This window comes from Dicentrarchus labrax, unplaced genomic scaffold (genome assembly GCF_905237075.1).
Source record: "Dicentrarchus labrax unplaced genomic scaffold, dlabrax2021, whole genome shotgun sequence".
In the NCBI taxonomy this organism is placed as follows: Eukaryota; Metazoa; Chordata; class Actinopteri; family Moronidae; genus Dicentrarchus; species Dicentrarchus labrax.
The window spans coordinates 27,353,243-27,377,259 of record NW_026136711.1 but is presented as its reverse complement, the minus strand read 5'-3'; the positions used below and the strand labels follow the sequence as shown (position 1 = coordinate 27,377,259).

General features: G+C 39.8%; 1 protein-coding gene across 1 annotated transcript; it reads left to right on the top strand.

The window, feature by feature from the left end:
• The first annotated feature begins 6,637 nt into the window (after window positions 1–6,637).
• On the top strand, window positions 6,638–22,411 carry ppm1j (protein phosphatase, Mg2+/Mn2+ dependent, 1J). The gene is made up of 10 exons (XM_051415517.1): window positions 6,638–7,204; window positions 13,023–13,137; window positions 14,936–15,265; window positions 16,310–16,422; window positions 16,695–16,779; window positions 17,247–17,365; window positions 17,738–17,801; window positions 18,205–18,312; window positions 19,541–19,692; window positions 20,981–22,411. The coding sequence occupies exons 1-10, from the start codon at window positions 6,945–6,947 to the stop codon at window positions 21,126–21,128; spliced, it is 1,494 nt and encodes a 497-aa protein (XP_051271477.1). The 5' UTR covers window positions 6,638–6,944; the 3' UTR covers window positions 21,129–22,411.
• Window positions 22,412–24,017: the final 1,606 nt, after the last annotated feature.

Genomic DNA, 24,017 nt, shown 5'->3' with positions numbered 1-24,017 from the left:
GGTTGGGAGGGGTGTTGGATGTTTATTTCATGAAAAAAACAAGCCACAGGTTTTAAAGATTTTATTTGGATTCACGCTCCTTCACTACACTCCCTCCAATGTCTCAAATTAACAGAATATATTAATAACAAACATAAGAAAACCGCTCTCTTTGTAAATAAGCGTATAAAACCACCAAACAACAAGCGACAGCTCTGTGCTGAAGGGCTTGTTCACAGCAGTATTTTCCCCTCCACCCCCATATCATCTGCATATTGCAAAATGAACCGTGATGGCACACATGAAAACCATCTTTTGATGTAATTTTTTGATCTTATTAGATCGTACACATGTAAAATATGAAATAAATTAGATATTTGGGGTAAGAAAAAAATAAAAAAAACACCCTCCACCCAAAAAGCAGTAAGACTACGCTGCTACCAGCAATATTAAAAAAATGACCAAAGAACCCTCTTTCTTTATCGACCACCCCTCCTTCACTAATAATTTGTGTACAGTCCCTTACTTAGAAGAACTTACGTGTTATGACATGCATTAGGCTCCTGACTACTCACCCAGGTTATGATAATACATCGGTTTGTCTCTGACATTCAACGTCCGCTCTCCTCGAGCATTACTGCCCGGTCTACAAAGGCTTCCCCCCAGTAATTGCATTATCATCTCTCAATTTCTCAAGCAGTCTCTTTCGTCTGCCCCCCTACTCAACCACCCCACCCTCCCCCCCAAAAAAGGCAGGAATGGGTGGAATAATCAATACCAACCTTTGAAATAGCCTGTGGAGATGGGAGGCAAGCATTTGGGTTTGGAGTTGATTGATTCTGGACACCCTCAGAGAGTGTTATCATCATAAAGCCAAGGCCATCTACCTCATAGACAGCTCCATAAACACACACACACTCAGACACACACACACACAAACACACACACACACAAGCAGAATCAAAGGGCAGAATACACAAATCCCAATGGACCAAATGCAAAAAAATGCCAGGCTATTATCAGTGACCGGGCTGAGCTATAAAATCCAAAGCAGATATGCAGACCAGAGCCAGGGCTTCACATCACCTCATAATTGCCTATGAATAGAGAAGCTGTTATTTTGATTCTATTTACGTAATTTATGATTCCCAAAGTTATCAAGTTTCTTTCTTCCTCCCTCTCTGTCTCTCTCTCACACACACACTCACACACTGACAGAGGAGATGACCTCATTAATCTTTAGTGCATTGTATAGACCTATCCTGTCATACCCCTGACACTGTGGTTTGTGACACAGCTCTGCTCATTAAATCATATGACAGGATGAGGTCAGCCGTGAGGTAAGGTGTCTCAAGCTGTGTGCGAGCAGATAAAGCCAGCAGTATTACCGACTGTGAGAGAGCTCAACAACAAATGTATTGTAGGTGGCAGCTGAGGTGAGTCATGAGGTAATCCCGGTTAGTGAGCATTTGGCATCAAAATCAAATAAAAGTCTCTGGTTTTGTCTCTTTGAGGTCACACCTCAGGGCAACGGGAGAAACACACATCCACTGAGTTTGAGGCGTCATGTGATTTGGCACCTCACACAGGAAACCTCAGTACCTTTTTAGGTCTCGTTACTGTAGGCGGCACCTCGCATAACCCTCATCCTCCTATGCTTGTCATGCCGTGATTACTTTCACTTCACACAGGAAACAGGAGTTGTGGGAGCTCCGTGGCCCAACATTGATTGTGGTGGTTCAGCTTAAAATAACAGCACCCTGCAGGGAGAAGTGCGAGCCCTCTGCCTGAACCCTCACTCGCCTTCACCGCACAAGTGTGTTTGAAGACAGTGGGACGTCTACCAGAAAATTGCAAGTGGAAAAATAGGAGGCATAATGGCCTCAGGAATGGAGCTGGCCATCAATAATGCAGAGGAAGCGGCAGTTAATGCCCCCTTTAATTCAACAGGTCTGCAGACGCCGGTACAGTTATTCTTCGTCGGCTCTAGATGCTCGAAGAGAGGCAGCTACATCAGGCTTTATGGCTTTGTGTGCGGTTGCACTGCCAGGTCTTTCCCCCCGACCTCAATCCAGATTGCTGAGCCATTAATGGGTTTTCATCACGGGCCCTCCCTAATGGAGTTTTCAACTTCACCAACTCGTTCAGATGCCAGTGGGGAGCTGTAGCGACAGAGAAAGAAATAATGTCCACACAAAGTCAGAATATATGAACTCAATTTAGTCTGAACAGTGAGAGTACTGATAGCTTCAACAAACAAAAATAGGGCATAATGTTACACCGCAAAAATTACCATATAGAACGTGTATTGTCTACAGTTCTCACATAAGAGAATAAATCTGACTTTTTTGTACTTGTACTTGTTTTCTGTTTTTCACAATATTTTTTAGTAGACCAATCCAGTCATGAATATAGGTCACGTAAATCTTCTTCCAGGAGCTTTCTTGAGTAAAAAGAGTCTAACACTTTTAGACACTGGGTATTCCTAGGAACCCTCCAATGTCCTCAAGGACTCACTCAGAATAAAAAGGGTTCCTCCAGACGCTGTGAATTGAAGACATGTGCTTGCTGGAACCCCCTGGGGATGTCAGAGGTTTCTGCAGGAGCTTATGGGATGTAAAGGGTTCTTCCAGGAAGGTTACTTGAAGTACCTTCAATGTCAAGTTAATGAAGGTTACTTGAAGCACCAGCAGCAATGTCATTTTAAGTTCTTTGAGTACCCAATTTGATATTTGAGTAACCTCACCATATGTACGTATGGGTCATTCCTGATGGGAAACTGAAGCGTTAATATCAATCCATATTCTCCTCAAAGCCACCAGACTTCATTGACAAAAACAGTAATTTAACCTGCCAGAACACAGGGTTTGCTCGTCTATCACTGCATTGATTGGTTAGTTTGTTTGTGTTAATGTGTAACTTTGGTGTTTTAACGCATTAGTTCAGATTACTAACATTATTTGCTGCTGATTGAGGCATTGGTAGACCAGCAACTCCGTGTGCTGCAAGGTAAAATTACTATTGTTGTCAATTAAGTCTGGTGCCTTTGGAGAGAGCGATAATGCTCCAGCTTCCTGTTTGAAGGGGCTGTCTGACAACAGGGTATAGCGTTGAAAAGTACAGTGCTTAATATGTATGTTACTTTACACCACTTAGTTACTTTAGAATTTGAATAAAAAGATGATATTGCTGTTATGAGTGTGTAGCTTTCCCCTGATGTACATAGTACCTATATAGTACCAAAACAAAATATGACACAGGCTGAAAACCTTGTTAAAATCAAAGTTTCTGCAGTATAGATTTCACTGCAGTACATTCATTTTGTATTGTCACACAATGAAATATGAAGTGTCTCTTTTTCTCTTGTCTTGTTTTCTCTCCTGAGGATCTGCATATCAGATGACTTGGTGACTTCTCACCAGAGATCTGTTTTCCTTGGATTCAGGGCAGTCTGCCTCGGCAGCCTCCGACAGAGAAGTAGTGGGTCATTCATCAGGAGAGAGATTAAATCTTCATCCACTGCTGCTGCATGTTGAGAGTACTTCATCTTTGCAAAAGGAAATAAAAGGGTTGGGTTTTTTTTATTCCATCCTTTAAGGCAGAGAAAATCATTTAATTTCCTTTTATCACTCACCAGCATGTGGTTTTGTCAACAATAAAACAGCTGTTATTACCAAAAATGGTCGATAAATAGGAGATAAACAGAAAATGTGTTCACATGTGTGCGTCCCACTGAGCCATAGAATTAGACAACAAAACTTCCATCTGTTTAAAAGGTCAACAAACATGCAGTAATGATAGGTTCATAATGAGCCTCTTCTACAGAGCCATTGTTTTTCCCATGTGATGGTACTTTAGCTCCATCTACTGGACAACATGCACAGGTGCAAACTCCTCTCTGTCATTAAAACAGTGCACACAACCTCATCCGCACCCTTTCTGTGGCCTCTTTATTTCAATAGACTTTTTTCCCAGCCACCATTTTGACATGAAATAGTAGAGTAAACAGGTTGTTATGGTTCTGTTCCATTCAGTTCAAACTGAGTCAAGATGCAACTAATGCACATGCTGACTTAATTAGTATCATTTGTAATGTCTGTGTTTACCCAACTAATTACTAATATTTATTATATAATTTGATCATTTTACAGTTGTAGTTGGTTAACTATCCCAACACATAATATTTCATAAGTTCATCTTATATAATATGTAAAATCTAGTAAAAAGTTAAAGTTAAAAATACAGTAGTTCATTTGTTAGTAGATAATGAAGTAGAAATACCTGGATATACTCAAGTAAAGTAAAAGTAGCCGCTACTTAGTTACTTTCCACCACTGCGACTGTCAAACAAATGTAGTGGAATAAAAACATATGTAAAGTTCAAATACATAAAAATGAACTGAAGTAGGTCTACTTGAGTGAACACACTCAGTTATGTTTCCCCACTGTAGTAAACACACAAACACAAAGAGGGCACAAGACACAACTATATGGTCTACAGTGTGTCCTGGCTCTGCTTTCACTTTTACTTCATCCAAAGCTAAAGAGAGTGTATTAAATTAATTAAGTATCAGTGCAGATGGCATGTTGCCCATATGACAGGATGATAAAGAAAAGAAATATATTTTAAAACAATTTATAGTTGATAAAAAACAGTAACAAATATAACAATATCACAAATAAAAGCAGTATTTTAATATTTGTATTAGTGTTGATGGGAGGAATAATCAGGAATGGCTCGATTGATGTTTTGTTTACCTGACCACAGAGAAAACAATCACTTTAAAACACATTTTAGCCTTGAGCTTTGTCAGCTGAATGACTGTATCAGATAAAAGTTTATGATTATGTAACACAGTCACAGGCGACTCTTCATGTACCATGAGTGCTGCTCCTCTTTCAAAACTGGACCAAAACAAGGGCTCTCGTCTAATGCCAAACTCCAGCTCCTTTGTACTCTGATGAACTCGACACAGTGTCACTGTGCTTTAGTGATGGGAATGTGGTGAAATATGGTTACCAAGCTTTCTCTATTAAAACAGCAAACACATTACAGTTGTGTCACTTATGTCCTGTTCCTAGGAATCGTCCCTGAACCAGAAACCATGTTTTACATATCTGACATTATATTGTGTTCTGTCGACTGCAGCCTGGAGGATGTTGTAATCAATTACTTTCTTAATGATTAGTCATTTTTTTACAGTTGCTTTATAGATCAGTCACAATAATAAGAACAACTTTTGGATTGTCAGTAGTTACTGTTGTTTATCCTCCTCCAGTGTTTCATCGCTTTGTCTTTTAGCTCTTTAGTTTATCCAATCAGCAGTAGACCTACCTGACTCTTATCTTCTCAAAAGGTGCTGGGAGTCAGTCTTGTAAACATTTACAATGAAAGACTTGATGAATAGTTAAAAGACTTTATTATCAATTTTAAGACTTTAAAAATCCAAATTAAAATCCTAGGGAACCTACTCCGTCATTAAAAAAAAACAAATTCTATGAATATACAAATTTTGTTTGTATATATTTGTTTTTAAAGTTTTCTTAAGAGATGTCTCCTACTTTACTGTAAAGTCTATTCTCAGTGTATGAGCAAGATTGTACATCTTAGTGTTTTTTAGGGAACACAGAGAAACTTTAAGCAGACAAATGTGAAAACATCCTCCTCAGAGTCAACAAGAAGAAAAACCCATTTGAGAGAGGAAATTTAGGTGCAATGTGTAACGTTTTGGAGGATCTATTGGCAAAAATTAATATAATCACAGTATAGCTATATGTATGTACCACTTTGTTAGAATGAGCCTGTTATATCTACAGACACAGCAGGTCACCTTCCATAAAGTCTGCCATGTTGAACTTAAGAGGAGGGTGAAGCAAAGGAGTTGCTATCTGAAATTACGCCACTAGATGCCACTAAATTCTCCACACTGGTCCTTTAACAGACTTTCCAACTTTTGCTGCTGGATTCCTGTATTAGAAAGCAAAACCTGGACGAAAGCAGACGGAGTTGGCGGATACTCAAATAGATAAATCTATTAAAGTCTCTCTCTGTCAGATTGTGTAAATGTAGTGACATAAAATGTGTTTGAGTGAAGGTAAATGCACTCTCCCCTCTTCATATTCATTACTCTAAATGTATAAATGCAGAAGTGATGTTTTATTAAAAAGTGAGACACACATTACTCTGTGTTAATCACTTTATAATTGATTGCTCAACAATCAGAGAGATGCTTCACATCCTGGCGAACCATTTCCCCCCCTAATTAATGCCTTACAACTGATCTATAAAGCATTATTTAAATATTTATCAACCATTAATAAAGTGCTTAGTTACCAAAAAACCTTTATAAAAGTTACCTTTTATATATTTGTTCATGTTGACTGCATACAATTATGTCTTAAGGAGACTTTTTTGATATGTAAGGATGGGACTTCATGTGTTATAGTGTGTAAATATGATCTTATGGCTGTAGCTAGTTGGCCAAATGAATGGTCATAAATCCACATAAGAAGGTATCTCTCCCTTAAATGTCTTATTGGCTGACTTTCACATTAAGGTCATTGAGTCCAGCAGCCTATATTTCCTGTAGCAGATGAGATGTTGCGTTAGTTAGAGATTTTTTGGGGTGTGTGTGTGTGTGTGTGTGTGTGTGTGTGATATTTCCAGGGCTGGCTGCCCGTCCATGTGAAGCCCTGCCTTCTGAGATGAGATAGAACCATCTGCCGGATTACAGCCTATACGCAGCCAGTGAGGCTTTTATTCAGTTTGAATGAGGAAAACACCGTGTCTGTCTGTCTGTCTGAAAGCTGTCACATGGGGCCAAGGAGGAAAAAAAATCGCTTCCTGAAATGATCCTCGTCACTGGCTGTGTATTGTTTTGGTTTTTCTCCCTCTAACCCAACATCGCATCGCGTTTTAATTTTCCGTCCACTTCTGTTTTTTTGGGCCGAGGTGTCGAGCGCCGATGATGATCAGTAAAGTTAAAAACGCCATGTCCACTCTGGTGGGAGGGATGATGCCGCACGGACACCACCACCACAACCATCACTCAGGTGGTGGCCAGACCTGCGGACCGGACAGCCTGCCGCCGCGCTTCCCCTACGGCCGGCCGGATTTCTTGGACCTCACCCCGGAGCTCCTGCAGTACTCCACCGAGCACGCATCGCGGCCGGTGCTCACGTTAAAGAGAGACAGCAGGCTTCCCTGGCGGACGGGATACGCAGAGTGAGTGGTTCAAAGCATTCATTGACGAAATGCCGCCCCCTCCTCACCCACCCACCCCCCAAAAAATAATTCACATCACCAAAGATTAGGATTTTCTTATAGTCCTGATCAGGCCTGTGTTGCAGCAGCCTCAGCAGCTCCGAGTGCACTGCAGCAGCCAAATGATGGCCAATATGGCCTTTTTGCTGTTGTACACTTTCTGCCACAGTGTTCCTCCCCTGAGCTTGTGCTGTGAAGGATATTTGGAGCAGTGTGTCTGTGCGCTGTAATTAAACAATATGCTCCCTATCACAACACAGGTACATTTGTGTTCAGTGGTCTTTGTCCAGAGGCGCCTCCTAAAGTCAGTATACAGTTAGAGTTAAAGCTAGAATGTCCAGGGCATACAAAAGTGAAAGCAGGAAACGTCTACCTACTCATGTTACTAACAAGCCTTTCTGTGTGTATCCTTAAATTCAAGACCTTTTTGATATTTAAAAAACCTCTATGACAGTTTAATTAATGTCTTCTGGCTGGCTGTTTTTTTTTCCTTTTCATACACAAACAGCCTTTGAGTCTGTGTTTGTGTTTCAGGCTATTTAATCTTTTTCTTTCATAAAAAGGTTCTCTGTCTGCATGAAGTTATGACTAATGACCATTCACTTTTTTTCTTTCTTTTTTTATGAGCTTAGATGCAGAACTTCTCATGCCCTTGGTTTTTTTTTACTGCACCTGCAGTATGCTCACAGGCAGAAATAAAGCAGCACCTTTTCATTCACACTATTGGTCAGGATTTGCTGTTCTGGCGTTTCCAGCTGAGGCAAAACACTGTCAGACATTCCACTCTCCCAGAACGAGGGAGGCGGGCAGTTATGAAGGGCTGAATAGCTCCAGTACAACAGTACAGTATGTGGGCTATACCACCCCTGCATGTCCCCTTGGACCCAGTGTGGAGAGGGAAAAAAAGGCTGACTCATGCAGAGAGTCTCAAGGGGACGGGGACGAGCTTTGTGACGACAACAGTCTCAGAAGACTGAATGAGAGGTCAAGTGAGGATGCTGTAATGTATAAAAAAAAAAAGAAAGGGAGGTTAGTGTGTGGGAATGTGCACTGTCGTCAGTGCTGTCATCAGCATTATGCTGCAAATTACTTTGATATAAGTTGCTGAAAGTGTAATCACAGCATTAGCAGCGCTGTTTACAACACAACCTAATCGGCTGATCTGCTCATGCATCAGCTGTCGGTGCTCATTTGAAAGTCCACACCCATTAGTGTTTAATTATCACACTGTGATAACGCAAACGTCTCTAACCAACACAAACCAGTTCTTGAAAACATCTGCGACACTATTGCTGTAATTGGGATTTCAAAGTTGTACACTTGGATGAATGTACAGCCGTGTTTATCAGCCGGACTGATTGCAGTTATTTATTCACTCACAGCTTATATGGCTCTACTAATGCCATTCACTGGTATCAAAAGGTGGTGAATGAACTGGGATGTGTGTGGACTGATTGAAACATGGATAATTTAGCTGTGCGGCATCACTTTCGATTAATCTGGCTGAACATATAATCCTTACAGAGCAAGATTTATCTACTGGAGCTCCTATCAGCTCCCTCTCTTTTGTCTGGTGCTATAATGAGTAGGAACAATGATGGCTAAACAGTGTACAGAAGGTGGATGCTGTCCAATTGGAGGCCGCCCTGCTGGCTTACATTCAACCTCTGTGCAACTTCTCCACTCTGATAACACTGAATTAGTGTCTGTCATTCTGGTGGTAATGAGGATGCGTGGTTGTCGTTGGCTTAGCTGGCATCAAACTGATCGAGATGTTTTTTGGTATGTTTTCATTGTTCTGGGTTTTGCTGTGTTATTTTCAGACAAATAGGGTCTAGTCTCATCTGTGTGTAGATTTAGCACCACATGTCTGATAATTACAGGTTTAGGATATTTGGGGTAATGAGTCTAATTGATGCTGCAACGCTGCTTTACAACGTTGCGTCAGCATTAGCATGTGAGTGCACTTACCGTGAGCCACTCGAAAGTGCTTTTGTCAAATAGCTATTTAATACAATTTAATACAATTTAATACGGAGGCAAGCTTCCAGGACCTGGCACTGAGACCATGAGAGAGAGTGTGAGGAAGCACTTAGAAGCAACAACAAAAATGTTTTCAGGGATATATTCTCTTGTTTTAAGCCCAGATAAGCAAATGTAAATAAATCATACTATACATAAATGGTAATGTTATACATAATTGATTATTGTCTAGGATATAAGAACTCTATGTGATATTATTAATAATGCATGGGTAAGCAGATGTTAGACGAGCTCAAAAGTACAGGAGAAGCAGGTATAGAGAGTAATTAATTCAACTCTTCTACTAAAGCAGCTGTAATCGTGATCGTAGTAATGACATTGTATTGAATGAGGGGAAACCAGTATGTGATGTGAGAGGCGTCGCTCGTAGAAAACTGTACACTACCTGCTTAGCACCAAACAGGCTAGCTGATAACATAGTAGAGCATTTAGCAGCTAAGGAACCACGCATCTCTCTCAGGAGTTGGTGGAGACCAAAGCAAGAACAACATTGGACCATCTCTAATTATTTACCTGGTTTTTGTTCATATCACCCAGTAAAGACACCATTCTGTGTCCTAAACTGATGATGAGAGTTCACAAGTTGCAGCATGCTTTAATTACAGTATCTGCATTAGGTCCTAAACTATATTCAAGTTACAGCAGTACCTGTTATTATTGTACTGGGGATTTATTTTTGGCTGGTCTTGCCTGCCAGTTTTCATTTCAGCATTGCACCATGTTTCTTGCAAACATGTAGAGCAACTTCCTCTCCCTGAAAAGGAATGCAGAATATGACTGAACTAATTCCTAAATGTTCCACAAGCTACAGATGAAGACTTTGTACTGGGCCCTGCAGTGTTTGTCAAGCTGCCCACCTCCACCTGATGTAGTATAGTTGAGCAGCAACCAGGGATTCATCTTTTTCACTTTGAGCTGGTAAACATCTTCTCAAACAGTCCACTGCTTTTACTCTCACATCAGCTCTGTGTTATAAACAGAGGGATTAGAAACACGCACACACGCCAGACTGTTGACACAGGTACTGTTTTTATTTGGAACTCCATATTGACCTCTAGTAATGCAGAAAGCATCAGAAACATACAAACACACATCACAGTTACATCAATATTTCAGAAAGTTCAGATTTGTAATGTAAAATACCCACTACTCAGAATCTAAAAGGATTATTTTAGATGTGTTTTCATTCAGAGGATTACATGCACCACCGATCTGCGTCTGATTGAACCACAAAACTGAAACCGCAAAAAAGCACGAGTCTTGCAATGTTCTCCAACCACAACTTTGAGCTTACTACAGAATGTGTCTTTTTTACTAAGAGAGAAGATCACAAGATTGACATGACAAACATTTTCATCAAATCTGTGACGCTGTAAAAAGGGCCAACAGCCGCAATAAGAGACTACACTGGAACTCTCAACTTCCTCTTTTGGACTTTCCTTGCATAATATAGGTTCCAGTAGGAGGGTTCAAACACAGAGAAACACTGTTTTACCAAACATGACCAATATGGTTTTCAGTCACAAGTTGTGGAAACATATGACCGAAACGCTGGTATGTGAAAGAGATAGGTCACATTATAGGAAGGCTTGAGCTCTTGTTTTAGAATCACATCCTCCCACACAACCGACATTGTGTTCACTTATAGTGAATTGAGCGCATGTGACTGCTGTCAAAACAGAATAATTGCAGATTCTTTATTGTGGCAGTGGTGAAATGTTATTACACTGCATGAACACACAGGAAGAAAGACATTTACTTTCATATTGAAGTTGGTCTCTCCTCAAACCAAGTGTTAAAATAGTTTATGGTTTCCAGGTACTGTTTCACTTTAAGCACTGGACATTAAAACAAGGTAGAACAAGCTAATAATTTGTTACATTAAACAGTATTAACTTTATTATTATAAAATATGTCTATTTAAAATGCTACAATATGAAATAATTTAACCTCAGAAGAGGTATTATGGTGGCCATTTTTTCAGCTAGCCTCCAGTAGCTGATGGAAGAGATGCATCCAATAACAGCAAATAAAAAACATACTTATTGTACCATGTATTTGGTGCCAACATTTAGCCTTGGCGTAAAGTTTAAAGGACAATCAGGTCACTTTAAATTCTTCTCTGTCATTAGTCCTAATGCAGGGAGCACAGTGCAGGACAGTGTGGTGCCTGTTCACTGCTTTCACCTGATTAGAAAGTGAAATGGCTTTTTATAATCCAGATTTGGGCAGCAGTTGCATTTTGTGCCTCATATTTGCTGCTTTCTGATATCTGAGCTTTTGGCCAGCCAGTGACCATTTTCTGCAATTATTGCAATCAGCTGAACGATTTGGAAAGTAAAAAATCAAAGGTCTTATTTTTGGAGATTTTGACTCTGGATTTCTCACGTCTCCTCTTACAACATTTTTTCCTCTTACCCTGCCAGTCTCCCTTTCATTTTTAGTCTCTTACTCTTTTCCCTTCCTCTGATGATCCCAGCAGTAACTGATAAATTACTAATCCCTCTTCTGCAGAAGTTTCCGAGGGAATCTTAATGACAAAGCTTGAATTACTGGAATGGTGCAATAGGTATTATGCTGCATTATCCAGCTAATGTGGCATTTATCTATAATTGAAACAGAAAACGTTACATAATGTGCCAGCATGATGTCCAAACTGTGGCAGCTTCATGTGGCAGCTTGAAGGACTATTTGAGTGGATGTTTCTGTGTCGTAACCTAAATTGCGTTTACTACACAACTAATCATTTTGAAAAAACCTGCTGTTGTGTCTCTCTTTTAATAACACAAAATTTAATACAATAGACAGAACATATGGAAAAGTAGATGAACTAAAGCACTTTGAGGAAGTTGATGTTAAATAATGACAATGTAATGTCATAAAAAGGTTCCTGATATTTGCATGTTACCACGCCTTTCGGTACAATGAAGATAATCATGTGCCCTTTTTTTGTTGAAGTCACCCAGTTGTGACACTCTTCTTTGTCCAGCTCCTAAATTCATGGTGAGACACAATTTACCAGCATGTTTTAATTGCAATACCTGCAGTATGTCCTAAACAATGTTCAAGATACTGCAGTACCTGTTGTTATGGTACTGAGGATTTATTTTTTTGGTATTGCAGCATGTTTCTTGCCAACATGACAAAGAACTTCCTGTAAAGGAATGCAGAATGTGACTGAACTAATTCTGAAATGTTTCACAAGCTACAGATGAAGACTTTGTACTGGGCCCTGGAGTGTTTGTCAAGCTGCCCACCTCCACCTTATGTAGTATAGTTTAGCAGCAAGGGATTCATCTTTTTCACATACAGTTTGCAGACATCTTGTCAAACAGTCCACTGTTTTACTCTCAAATGTGTCTGTGTTACTATTTTTCCTAGTACTAGGTATTGAGCTCAGTTTCCTGCAGCTTCACCACTCTTTTCACCACTGTTCTGCAGTGGTATGTCCCGTGAACTCTGCTGCAGCACACCACAAGATAGATGCTGCTTGAGTATGAAACACTCTAAAGCCATTATCCTCCACAGGCATCAGCTCATAATAAAAACACTTAATCCCTCCTGCAAGTTCCCTCTGGGACATGACTGCATCCTGCCCCACTTTTTTCCTTACTGTTCGACTCGCTCCATCTTTCTGGCTGCTATTATGTTCTCATGTGGTTAGGGGAACGAGCGCAAACACTCTCAATCATCTGACTCCATTCTCACCTCTCTTCATCGCCTCTGTCTCCATCAGGGTGATCAATGCGGGGAAGAGCATGCTGAACGAGGACCAGGCCTCTTGTGAGAAGTTGTTCGTGAAGAAGCCGAGCGGCAAACACCGCAATTCTACTCTGCAGGAGGACAACGGGGTGAGCGAAGGGCAAACGCCCGAACATCAGAACAGGAGTCAGAGAAAGAGGGATGAAATCTCGAAGGTCAAAGGCTGGCAGCTCCAATAAACAATTAGTGGAAGGTGTCTGAGGTGGAATTCTTGTTACGTAGCTTAAAACACAATATAGAGCATTGAAATTATAATCGCATCTGCATGAATTGCAGTCATCCGATACCCAATAGTGTTGTCTTTGTATCCTATTTGGTATTGATGCACCTTGGTACTTGTAATCCTCCACCAGTACTTGTGGGACTTCTAATGTTTCATTATGTGTACTATCATTCAAGTGTATCCGATATATCCCTCACTGGTCCTCATCATTACAAAGCAAGTCCTGGGGCGCCTGGATAGCTCACCTGGTGGCACTGGCGCCCCATGTACTAAAGGCTGAGTCCTTGCTGCAGCGGCCATAGGTTCGACTCTGACAGGGCCACAGTTTGCTGCGTGTCATCCTCTCTTCCTCTACCCCGTTTCCTGTCACTCTTCAGCTGTCACTACCGTTATCAGTCTCACAACTTTACTATTTTAGTTCACGCTCACAGCTCTCAGTATATTTTTGGCAGCAGCTGTTTCCAGTAACCCGCTGTACACTACCTGTCCAGCACCAACAGACCGACACAGTTAGCGGCTTGTTGCTGTATTTAACAGCTAAAGGGCCAGATATTTTAATCAGTGGTTGGTTGAGACCAAAAACAGAGTGAATAATCGACTTTCATTCATCAGGTGGCCACAAACATGACTCCAAATGAATGCTACTGTTACTTCCTATCTGCAGGCAGTGTAAATAGGCCTCTGATTTCTTATAGAGAAGGTGACGATCACACTAAATTTCTAGATCTGACTGAGCATTGAGGTGTTTTTTTTCACTCTCAACAATCAAGATTGTGCAGTAATAAAAAATGCACACACACACACACACACACACACACACACACACACACACTACAGGTTTGCCCTGTTGAACTGGTATTTCATAAGAACTGTGCCTGGGTCCATAGAGCGCCGGCCAAAGACTCTCAGTGATTGTATTCCTGTAATCTCTCCAAACACATTTACTCTTCTTGTCAATTTATCTTTTTTAGACCTGCTACGTCTGCACACACGCACACGCACACATGCTCGTCCTCCATGTGGTCTAAATGAATTACATCATCCCTTGTTGCACCCCTCCCCCACTTGAGTCTAGCATCACAGAGCCTGTTCGTCTGTTAGTTAGTCAGTCGGGCCAACTCTGCTTGTAAACATGCCGACAAACACAAAGGTGGCAACGCCTTTCCATCACATCATTACATCATGGTAGATCAGCGACAGCTTTTGGATGAGGAGATTTTTCCTTGCGTAGATCCTTTTAGGCAGATTTTAATACATTTAATAATTTAATATTCAGTTTATGTTTAATGTTTTGGGGGGTTTTTTTGCACTCTACTGTTCTGTATTGTTTTAGGCTCGAACTATTCCATATAAATCATGATAGATAAAGCTCACAAAAAGATTTTCATCTCTTGCCAACTTTCCCATAATATTATAATCTAGATTTACTGCAACTGTGGTTCAGTGAGACCTGAAATGGAAGAAACATATTGCTGAGCATTACAAATGTCACCAGCTGCAGTCCCAGAGCCTGTAAACCCTCACAAATCTGTGCCTTCTGCTCAGAGTTGTAATCTCGGGAGATTTTTAAACCATAGGAATTATTACTTTTCTATTATTTTATTATATTACTACTAATTTAATATTTATTTTATAAATTTGTATGTGCATATAATTTTTTTTAGGATGGCACAGGAATCCCTCTTCACTTTTGGGGCGTGTTTGATGGACATGCAGGTTCTGGAGCCGCCATCATGGCCTCCAAGCTTCTTCACCGCCTCATCAGAGACCGTTTGGGAGAAATCTGTCACCTGCTGGAGAATCCCAACAATGTTCCTCCCATCTGCCTGGCAAAGAACGGCAGCCCGTACCAGGCGGAGACGAAGAAGGGAGCAGCACAGGAACCAGAAGACCCAGATGCTGTCACCGACTCCTCAGTACGCTTTCACATGGAGAAGGTTGTGAGCTTGGAGAGCCTGGTGATGGGAGTCATAGAGACCGCCTTCTCACAGATGGTGAGCAGATGATAACTAACAGTCTGTGTGAGAAAACAAAAGAACGGTGCTTTGTATATTTCAAGCTGCCCTAGGCATTATTGCACATTTGTATCTTCAAACGGCAACAAACACAACAATTCTTATTTTCAGATGGTTATACAATATTATATTACATTTCTGCCAGTAGATCACCCGAAATGTTACACATTGGACCTTTAAGAGTTTAATTTAAATTCCCAGAAAACACTGCCAAAGGGAGAAAGTAGTAGAAAAATACCTAACTTTGTCTTTCAGAACAGAACCTAACTTTCTCTTTCAGCTGTCTTTAGCTCAAGGGATGGTAATGTTGGTCCATCACTTTGGTCTAGATTAAAATATCTCAACAATTATGAAATGGTTTGCCATGGAATTAGATACAGACCTTCATGGTGCCCAGTGGATGAATCCTAATAACTTTGGTGATCCCCTGAATTTGCCTCTAGTGTCTCATGACTAAATTCCTACAAAACTAATGAGATTCCCATCAGCCTCAGCTGTACTTTATGTTCACTGCTACTAATTAGAAGATGATTGCATGCCAACATGCTTAACTAAGATGGTGAACATGGTAAACTTTTATAAACTATACTTGCTACACATTAGCATGGTTACATTATCATTGTGAGCATGTTAGATATTTTTAGCTTATTGCTCAAAGCACTGCTGAAGTGTAGAAGCCTTGCAAAGAAACTGTGGACTTTTATTTATCAAATTTGGATCTCTTCCTGTTTGTGGAAGATTACGACTGTTCGGCCTCATGCAGTCACTAAGCTCAAAGTGATTCTCTTCCTTCATGTAACCACTGTCTGGTTTAGATGATGCTGATAATAACCTGCAGGCCTGGTAATGTATTCTTCAAAGACTCCTTGTTTTTCTCCATTAGTGCTACTGTTTTGTTTTGTGTATGAATATTTATGAAGTTCAATGAGCTATTCTGGGTGATGAGAGGCAAAGTGCATCCTTAAACCACGGAGGTTTTGTGGCCTTTTTGTTCTTACTTTGATTTTGCTCAATTTATTTCAGGATGACCTAATTGAAAAGGAAAAAACATCATATGCCATCTCCGGTGGGTGTTGTGCCTTAGCTGCCATTCATTTGATGGGGAAACTCTACGTAGCCAATGCTGGAGATAGCAGGTGAGAGAACTGGAAAAACTGTCTACTGCAAACCACAGGATGAATGAAATGTGTGTAATTCACTCTATCTCTCTAATGTATGGTGCATGCACCTTTCCTCTGCTGTGCACCTTTATACTCAAGGGAATCTAGTCAGACATAGTAGCTTCTTGTGCCCCCTGTGGTTCACTTTGCGTACTGTAGCATCATGCAGCTACTGGCTCATATGAGCAGTTGAGTAAGAAATACATGTGTTTCTGTGTGTGTGAACCTTCTTCCTCCTGTCTCCCCAGGGCCATAATCATACGAAATAATGAAGTGATTCCCATGACAAATGAATTCACACCTGAGTCTGAGAGACAGCGGCTACAGTATCTGGTATTCTTCTATTTTCTATGTGACACATGGCAAATACAACTCTTTTACCAATTAACCACATGTTCAAGATGATTTTATAATCTTGTAAGTACATAGCAAGCAGCAAGGACCTTTGATGAAGTTTTACTAACAGTAAACTTGAGTTGAGCTCGATAAGGTAACTTTAAGAAGAGGAAAGACGTCCTCTATCACACTGTAATAAACTGACGTTCATTGGTTGCCTGTTTTAGTAGCAGGTTGTAGTTCTGAGTCACAGAGTGGGTGGATGATGCTGGCTGCTAAAACAGGGAGCTGTTTTGTGCCTTCAGTATATAGCATCATGCACTGTAGGCTTTCTGTTACACAATCAGTCTTTTAGCTTTTCTTGTTTTTAGAAAAACTTCTGAGTCCTGACAAAGTTTAGGCTTAAGTAAAGCTTTTTATTCGGTACTTTGATGTGACCTGCTCCATTTTATGTGTCACTCCAGGGCTTCCTGAGGCCAGAGCTCCTGGGTAACGAGTTCACTCACATTGAGTTCCCGCGTAGGATCCAGCACAGTGAGCTGGGCAAAAAGATGCTCTACAGAGACCACAGCATGACCGGCTGGTAAACCTGGAGATCCTTTTTAATCACATTTCTGACAGTTAATCACTTTTCATGAACACTGTATTTGTCAAGAACAGTTAGTAAATAAATTAGTAAGGATTTCAAGGACAACATCTAACTATGATTTTAATCATCGATTAATCTGCTGATTATTTTCTTGAATTTATTAATTTAGTCTATGAAATATCCAAAAAATAGTAAAATGTTTCATTGCTGCTTCATTGCATAGTTGCTAGTACTTGTTCAATTGTGGTATTTCTGCTTTAAAAATAGATAAACAATTAATTAGCTCTGAAAATTGTTGCTGAATAATTTATCAAACAGTTGTGTTTCAGTATCTTACTCTGAGATCTGTTGGTTGTTTTGTTGTAGGGCTTATAAGACAATCGTTGAAGACGATTTGAAATTCCCCTTGATATATGGAGAGGGCAAGAAGGTAAGAAACTGGGAAAAAAGAATAATGTATTGCACTCGATTCACAGCCTTTTGTAGAGATTTCTTTCTCTTACGGTTATAACAGTTTCTACTTAGTGATAATACAATTGTAATATGTGCATAAAATAATCCTCTTGCACACAGATCCACTGGTCATTCTATCTTCATGCAGATTGATATAAATATGAAGCATTCTTACATCTACAAGTTGTTTGTTAAATTCTGAAGCGTCTGCCTGGGTACAAATGAGACCTGCTTAACATTTTTATGATTGTGTGAGAGAACATGGTCTTCACATAATAATCCCTCATAAGTGGATTTTCCTAGAACTGAATCACATCCTGTAACAATAACCTACATTATTGTGCGTGTGTGCGTCTGTGTGAATATGTCTTGAAACACAGGCACGTGTCATGGCGACAATCGGAGTGACCCGTGGGCTGGGAGATCATGACCTGAAGGTGTACAACTCCAACATTTACATCAAGCCCTTCCTCTCATGCGTCCCTGAGGTGAGTGTGAGGAGTGTGAGGCAGCTCTGGTTGCTTCCGCTACTTTGGAGCCTTTAGGATACATTTGAACAGCTTTTGGGCCCTAGGCTTCACTTTGTTGGCTGTTGCTGGAAGCGAGACACTTTTGCATTGCTCAGAGCTGTGTCTCATAATATTCCTCTGTGCCGGGTCAGATATGGTGCAAAGAAACAGATTAATTCACTCCGACATTCCTTTTTTCACCTTTTATTTAAAGATATTTTACATAAAGCAGCTAAAATTTACATTGAAAAGAGAAAACAAGCATCAATAAAGCATTGGAACTGAGTGGGGTAACTGTACAGTCTTTATGTCAACATTGCGACGTATAGACAGGTGATCAGTTTCTCTAATTTTTTGGGAAAGGTCTGCTGCCTTTTCCTCAGAGAAACCGTACATTTTCTGTGTCTGTCCATTGTTTGCTTTTTCCAGGCATCCAGTGAAATTTTAGAGATATTCTTAATATGACTTCTTCTGTTGTCAGGCCAAGTTTACAAAAATAATTTGGCGCATACTGAGAGGCAATGGTGCGAACAACGCTTTTCTCCACAGGCTTCATCAGACTGGCTCATACACACTTGTGAATAAATTAATTTATGAAGAAGACAGAAAACTTATTTTTGTTTTTTTGAGTTCTGCTATTGAGAAGGCACTTTTCACTTTTGTGAGTACAATATCTTGTCTTCAGAGACCACATAGTCTAAATTGACTCTTAAGGTTTATTCACTGTAATAATAAATTCTTTTTTTTACTTCCTTCACATTATAATCCCTACATTTATTTATAGTTAATATAGTTTATCACAAAGGTTCAAAGTGAACACAGCAACAGCCTTTTTTCAGTATTCTCATGCAGCACTTCATATTTTTGTTTCATGCAGTTAAAAATACCCACTGCCGCTCTTGTTAGATTTTATTTCTCAGTTCCTGTTCAAGCACTTCTCAGCTCGGCATTATAGGAATGTTATCACATCTCTACTTCTTGAACTCAGCCCTTGAACATATCACGCTTGTTGTAAATCACTCTAAATAAGTTCAAAAAAAGGTGAATGAACATGAGCAGCTTTACTGCTGTAAATGGAGGTGATGCCCCTTGCATGCCAGCATACATCTGCTAATCTTCCAGCACTAAACACACAAGCACAAAATGTTTAATGTCTTCTTTCTGCAAAAATTTTATGTAAAAAAAAGTATATTTCTCTGTGCCACAGGTGAAGGTTTATAACGTGGATGAAAACAAACACGGCCCAGACGACGTCTTGGTCATGGGCACAGATGGATTGTGGGACGTGACGACGGACAGGGAAGTGGCAGATGCTGTGTCAGCCTACTTATCCTGCTGTGACCCCTCTGATCCCATGAGGTATGCAGTCTGCCAAATAATCCTTTACATTAGGATTTTGTTCTCGCTACGCGTTCTGTCATGTAAACATGTTCAGGAAAACTACACGAACACTGCAGCTTCATTAACCCTCTGAAATCTAACATTGGTTCTGTTGTACTCAGTATGTCCACTAGGGAGTGACAAATACTTAGGTCTGCAAAATTCTGCTTACAGATGAGTGACAAATTAAAGGAAAAACCTCAATAAATGAGTGGAGAAACAATAAATGCTTCCACACAGCTCCACTGCATAATACAATTGAGCAATTAACATCTAATCATGCTCTGTGGCATGTATGAAAATGCTGAGCAGGCACAGTTGAGTCTGATTTCGTCAGAGGGATATTATAGTAGGGTTGCAGTGCAGAAACCCCTCATTACAAAGATGAATGCACATTTTAGAGTTCAGTTGTACTGGTCTACAGAGATGTGGAAAAAGTGAAATGGGGCTCTTTTATGCTGGTGGGGGGCATTTTGCTGCTATGGTATGGGTCCACTTAAAAGGGAAGCGTTACTGCAAATCAATACAAAGTTGTTCTGAGTGATCACCTTCATCCTGTGATAAAACATTTCTCTGTCGATGGGAGTGGTCTCTCTCTTCCAGGATGACAATGCCCCAATCGATAGGGCACAAATCACTGAATGGTTCCTTGAGTATGAAAACCAGACCTCAACCCAATTGAGATTTTGGACCAACATGTTTAGACAGCCACCACCATCATCAAAACACAAAATGAGGGAATATCTTATGTGTTCATCCCACAGGTAGAGTTCCAGAGACCAGAGACTTGTTACATCAATGCCATGGTGCATTGAAGCTGTTCTGGCGGGAACATGGTGGCACACATTACTTTACTAAGACATTTTATGCTGCTTGTTTCATTTCATTTGCCACCTGTCTGTACATACAAGGCTTTTGGATGTACAGACCCCCCCCATTTTCTCATCTAGAACACATTATAATGTAGGTATAAGCAATTATAAGGACATGTTTAAGTGTGGGTTGATGTACAATACTTTCAACAATTATAACTTCTCCTATAAAGACACATTTTGTATGATCACAACAGTTTATTACATGTTCATATACTGTTTGTAAATGGTAACGCAATGGTTTTGAAGATGCAGTACTGTTGAAACATTGGTCTGTTTGCCCTACTAAAGGCTGCACATTAATCAGTGAGTGCTGAAATAAGTACATATTTTGTATGTGTGCTTGTCTCAAATGACGTCACTGTTGTAATCACTGCCCTCTGTGTGTTACACAGGTATACACTGGCAGCCCAGGACCTGCTGATGAGATCACGAGGGGTGCTTAAAGAGCGCGGATGGCGGCTACCCAATGATAAACTGGGATCAGGCGATGACATCACTGTCTTTGTCATCCCACTGGCGGAGCACGAGTCAGAGACATGACGGGGTGCTGCCGCGACCGCTATGACTTTAGGGTCCTTCCAAGCTCCCTAAACCCTGGACTGACGGAGGGAGGGGGGAAAAGAAAACACCTTTGTCATAGAGGAGACTCGGGTCTAAGCAGCACCTTCATCAACCCACCAGACTGGACCCAGTCCCAGCCGCTTCACTTCAACCCAGTCCTGTAACAAAATATTTTCAGTGACAGTATAAGAGAAGTCACACTCTTTCTCCCTGCTGTTTGTGACGGTTGCCAGTGAGAATTAAAACCTGTGTAGTATTTTTCTTTCCTCTTTTACGTTCAAGGCTGAACCGCTACTCAAATCATTTGAATGGATTGTTCATTTTCATGTCATAAACTAAATGTGACTCTGTTTTGTAAAAAAAAAAAAAAAACACAAAACAAAACAAGATGACAGTCATACATTGTAAAGGGATTTGCAGAAAAGAATGTGAGGAAACCAAAGAGATGGCATAAGAATGGAAATATGGAAATCTGTAAAAACTGAACACATAAAATGCAAAACAAAACAAAAAAAATCATTAGATTCATGTCTGTACATTAAAGAAGCATGTAGGAAGTCAAAAACAGAGGAATGGACCTTTTTTCAGCACTGGACCTAAACAGAATCAGTTGAGTCTTTGTTGCTGTACTTCCTTTCTTAACGATGAATGAATGACGACACCTTAGGCACTGTTGCACATGTTCTGTGGTAGCCTGTTGATTTGTGATATGTTTTTATTGAATGTGCTCATAGAGGGCTTGTTTTATTCTCATTTACTCTCATTACAATAAAGGGGACAGAGAATTATCCCTGTGTTTAGTACAAAAAAAAATAATAATAATAATTATAATGAAGGAAGAGGATCATTTGTTTAATTTAACAACATGTTTTCATTATTTAACCCTCGGAGGAGAAAGTCATCCGTTCTCAGTAAATGTCTCGGTATAGTAAGATGTGATAAGCTTCACACATATGCCTTATTAAGAGATGAAAGGGACTTTTCAAGAGTTTTTTTTCTTCAGATGCACTAAATTTGAACCTTGTAGAAGTGGCAAAGAACATTGTATGCCCTTAAATGTACCATATACCTCTTTTGTACCATTTTTGTTATGTCATGTTGTTATTTAGATTATCCATATATTTTTAAAGCTGTTTCAGAAGTTTTATTTTTATGTTTCTATCCATTACGGTTTGTTTAGAGGGATGGTGTGAGCTACCAAAATGTGAGGTAGAGGGATAACGTGTACCAGTTTAGAAATAAATCAGATTTTTCCCATTCAAGCTTTGAACTTGTTTATTTACACTCAGTCTCTTGTATTTCTCAAAAGCAAATGGGCCTTTGGTGTGGCCGACTAATGGTGATTACACGGTTGAACTAAGAGGGAAGCTCAGTTTCTAAATATCCACTTTCCCTTATTCTGACTCCATTAACATCATGAGCATTCATTGTATGAGCATTGAAGTACGCAGTTATCCAAAGGCAAAAATCATTTCTATGTATGTTTATACAGAATTTCAGGAGGCAACAAATTTCCAAAATATAGATTAATATTTGAATAATCGAGAAGTAATCTTCTTTATGTAGGCTAAACATGAGCACAAAGCTCTAATATTAATTATTTAAAGATTTTGTTGTCATTGGTTTTACTTATCCATTGTTTTACCCAAACCTTACTTACTTTACAACTATAACTGTATACATATGTGTGTGTGTGTGTGTGTGTGTGTGTGTGTGTATCATTTATGACCTTGTTAAAACCTAATATGTAGATTTGTAGTCTATTTTTATTGTTTATTTGTATAGGGAAAAGTATGTAGCATAAACAAATGACACTTATAGCTTAATCTATTTACAATGCATGTCCCTACATGGGCCAATCAAATACATACAACTCAACAAATAAACAAGAGACAGTACAAAACACAAACTCAACAATTACAATGTATATTAAAAACACAAAACTAAGCAAGAAAACAGGATACAAACTAATACATTGAAATACAATAATAATTCAAGACTACATGACTGATTCCCTCTCCAAAACCAGTTTGAGATTAAAATGATCCCAGGTCAGGATCCAGTTTGAGTTCTGTGAGGAATTCCACATTTTCATCTCCTGAACAGAAAAGGCAGTTTGTCCAAATGAGGATTTATGTAAGGGTACTTTACAATTCATATTGTTTTATAGTAGTTGTATGTCATTCTCAGGTCATTAAATATATAGTAGCCTATGTTATTGTACATAGTAGGACCCCATAGTAATAAACTGTTATGAAACTCAAATAAGGCTATAATATTTCCCTCTCAAAGGTTGTGGAGTAGAAGCATAAAAGTAAAGTAAGTAAAATACTTTAGAACTGTCCTCGAGTACAGGACTTGAGTAGATACATATTAAGCTAGGTAACTTTTCACCAATCTAATTATCTTTACCATAATATTAATATTTGTTTCATGTCTCATGTTCTAAAATGAATAGTTTCTTTTGACTTCGCTTGTCAGATAAGACAGACCATATTATTTGATCATTCAGAGACAAATTAGTGCCGAATGTGCAGGTTATGATCCAAATCACACAGGTCTACAACACACCTGGCACACAACCCATTCACTTCATATCTGAGCTGGGTGACTGGCTGCTCAGATATGAAGTGAATGGGGTGGTGGTGGTGTGGGGGGGTTGTTTGTTTGAGGGCAACACTGGTGAGATCCACACCCATCCCTCCTGTTGCACGAGTCTTCTTGTACTACGGATGATGTCATCTTTGACCGGGAAGGGGAGGAGGGACCTGGGTGACTCCAGCGGCTGCAGCAGCTCCGTCAAGTTAGTGAGGAGTAACCATGACAACACCGGAAATACAAACATTAGCCTTCAAAATCACAGTGTAA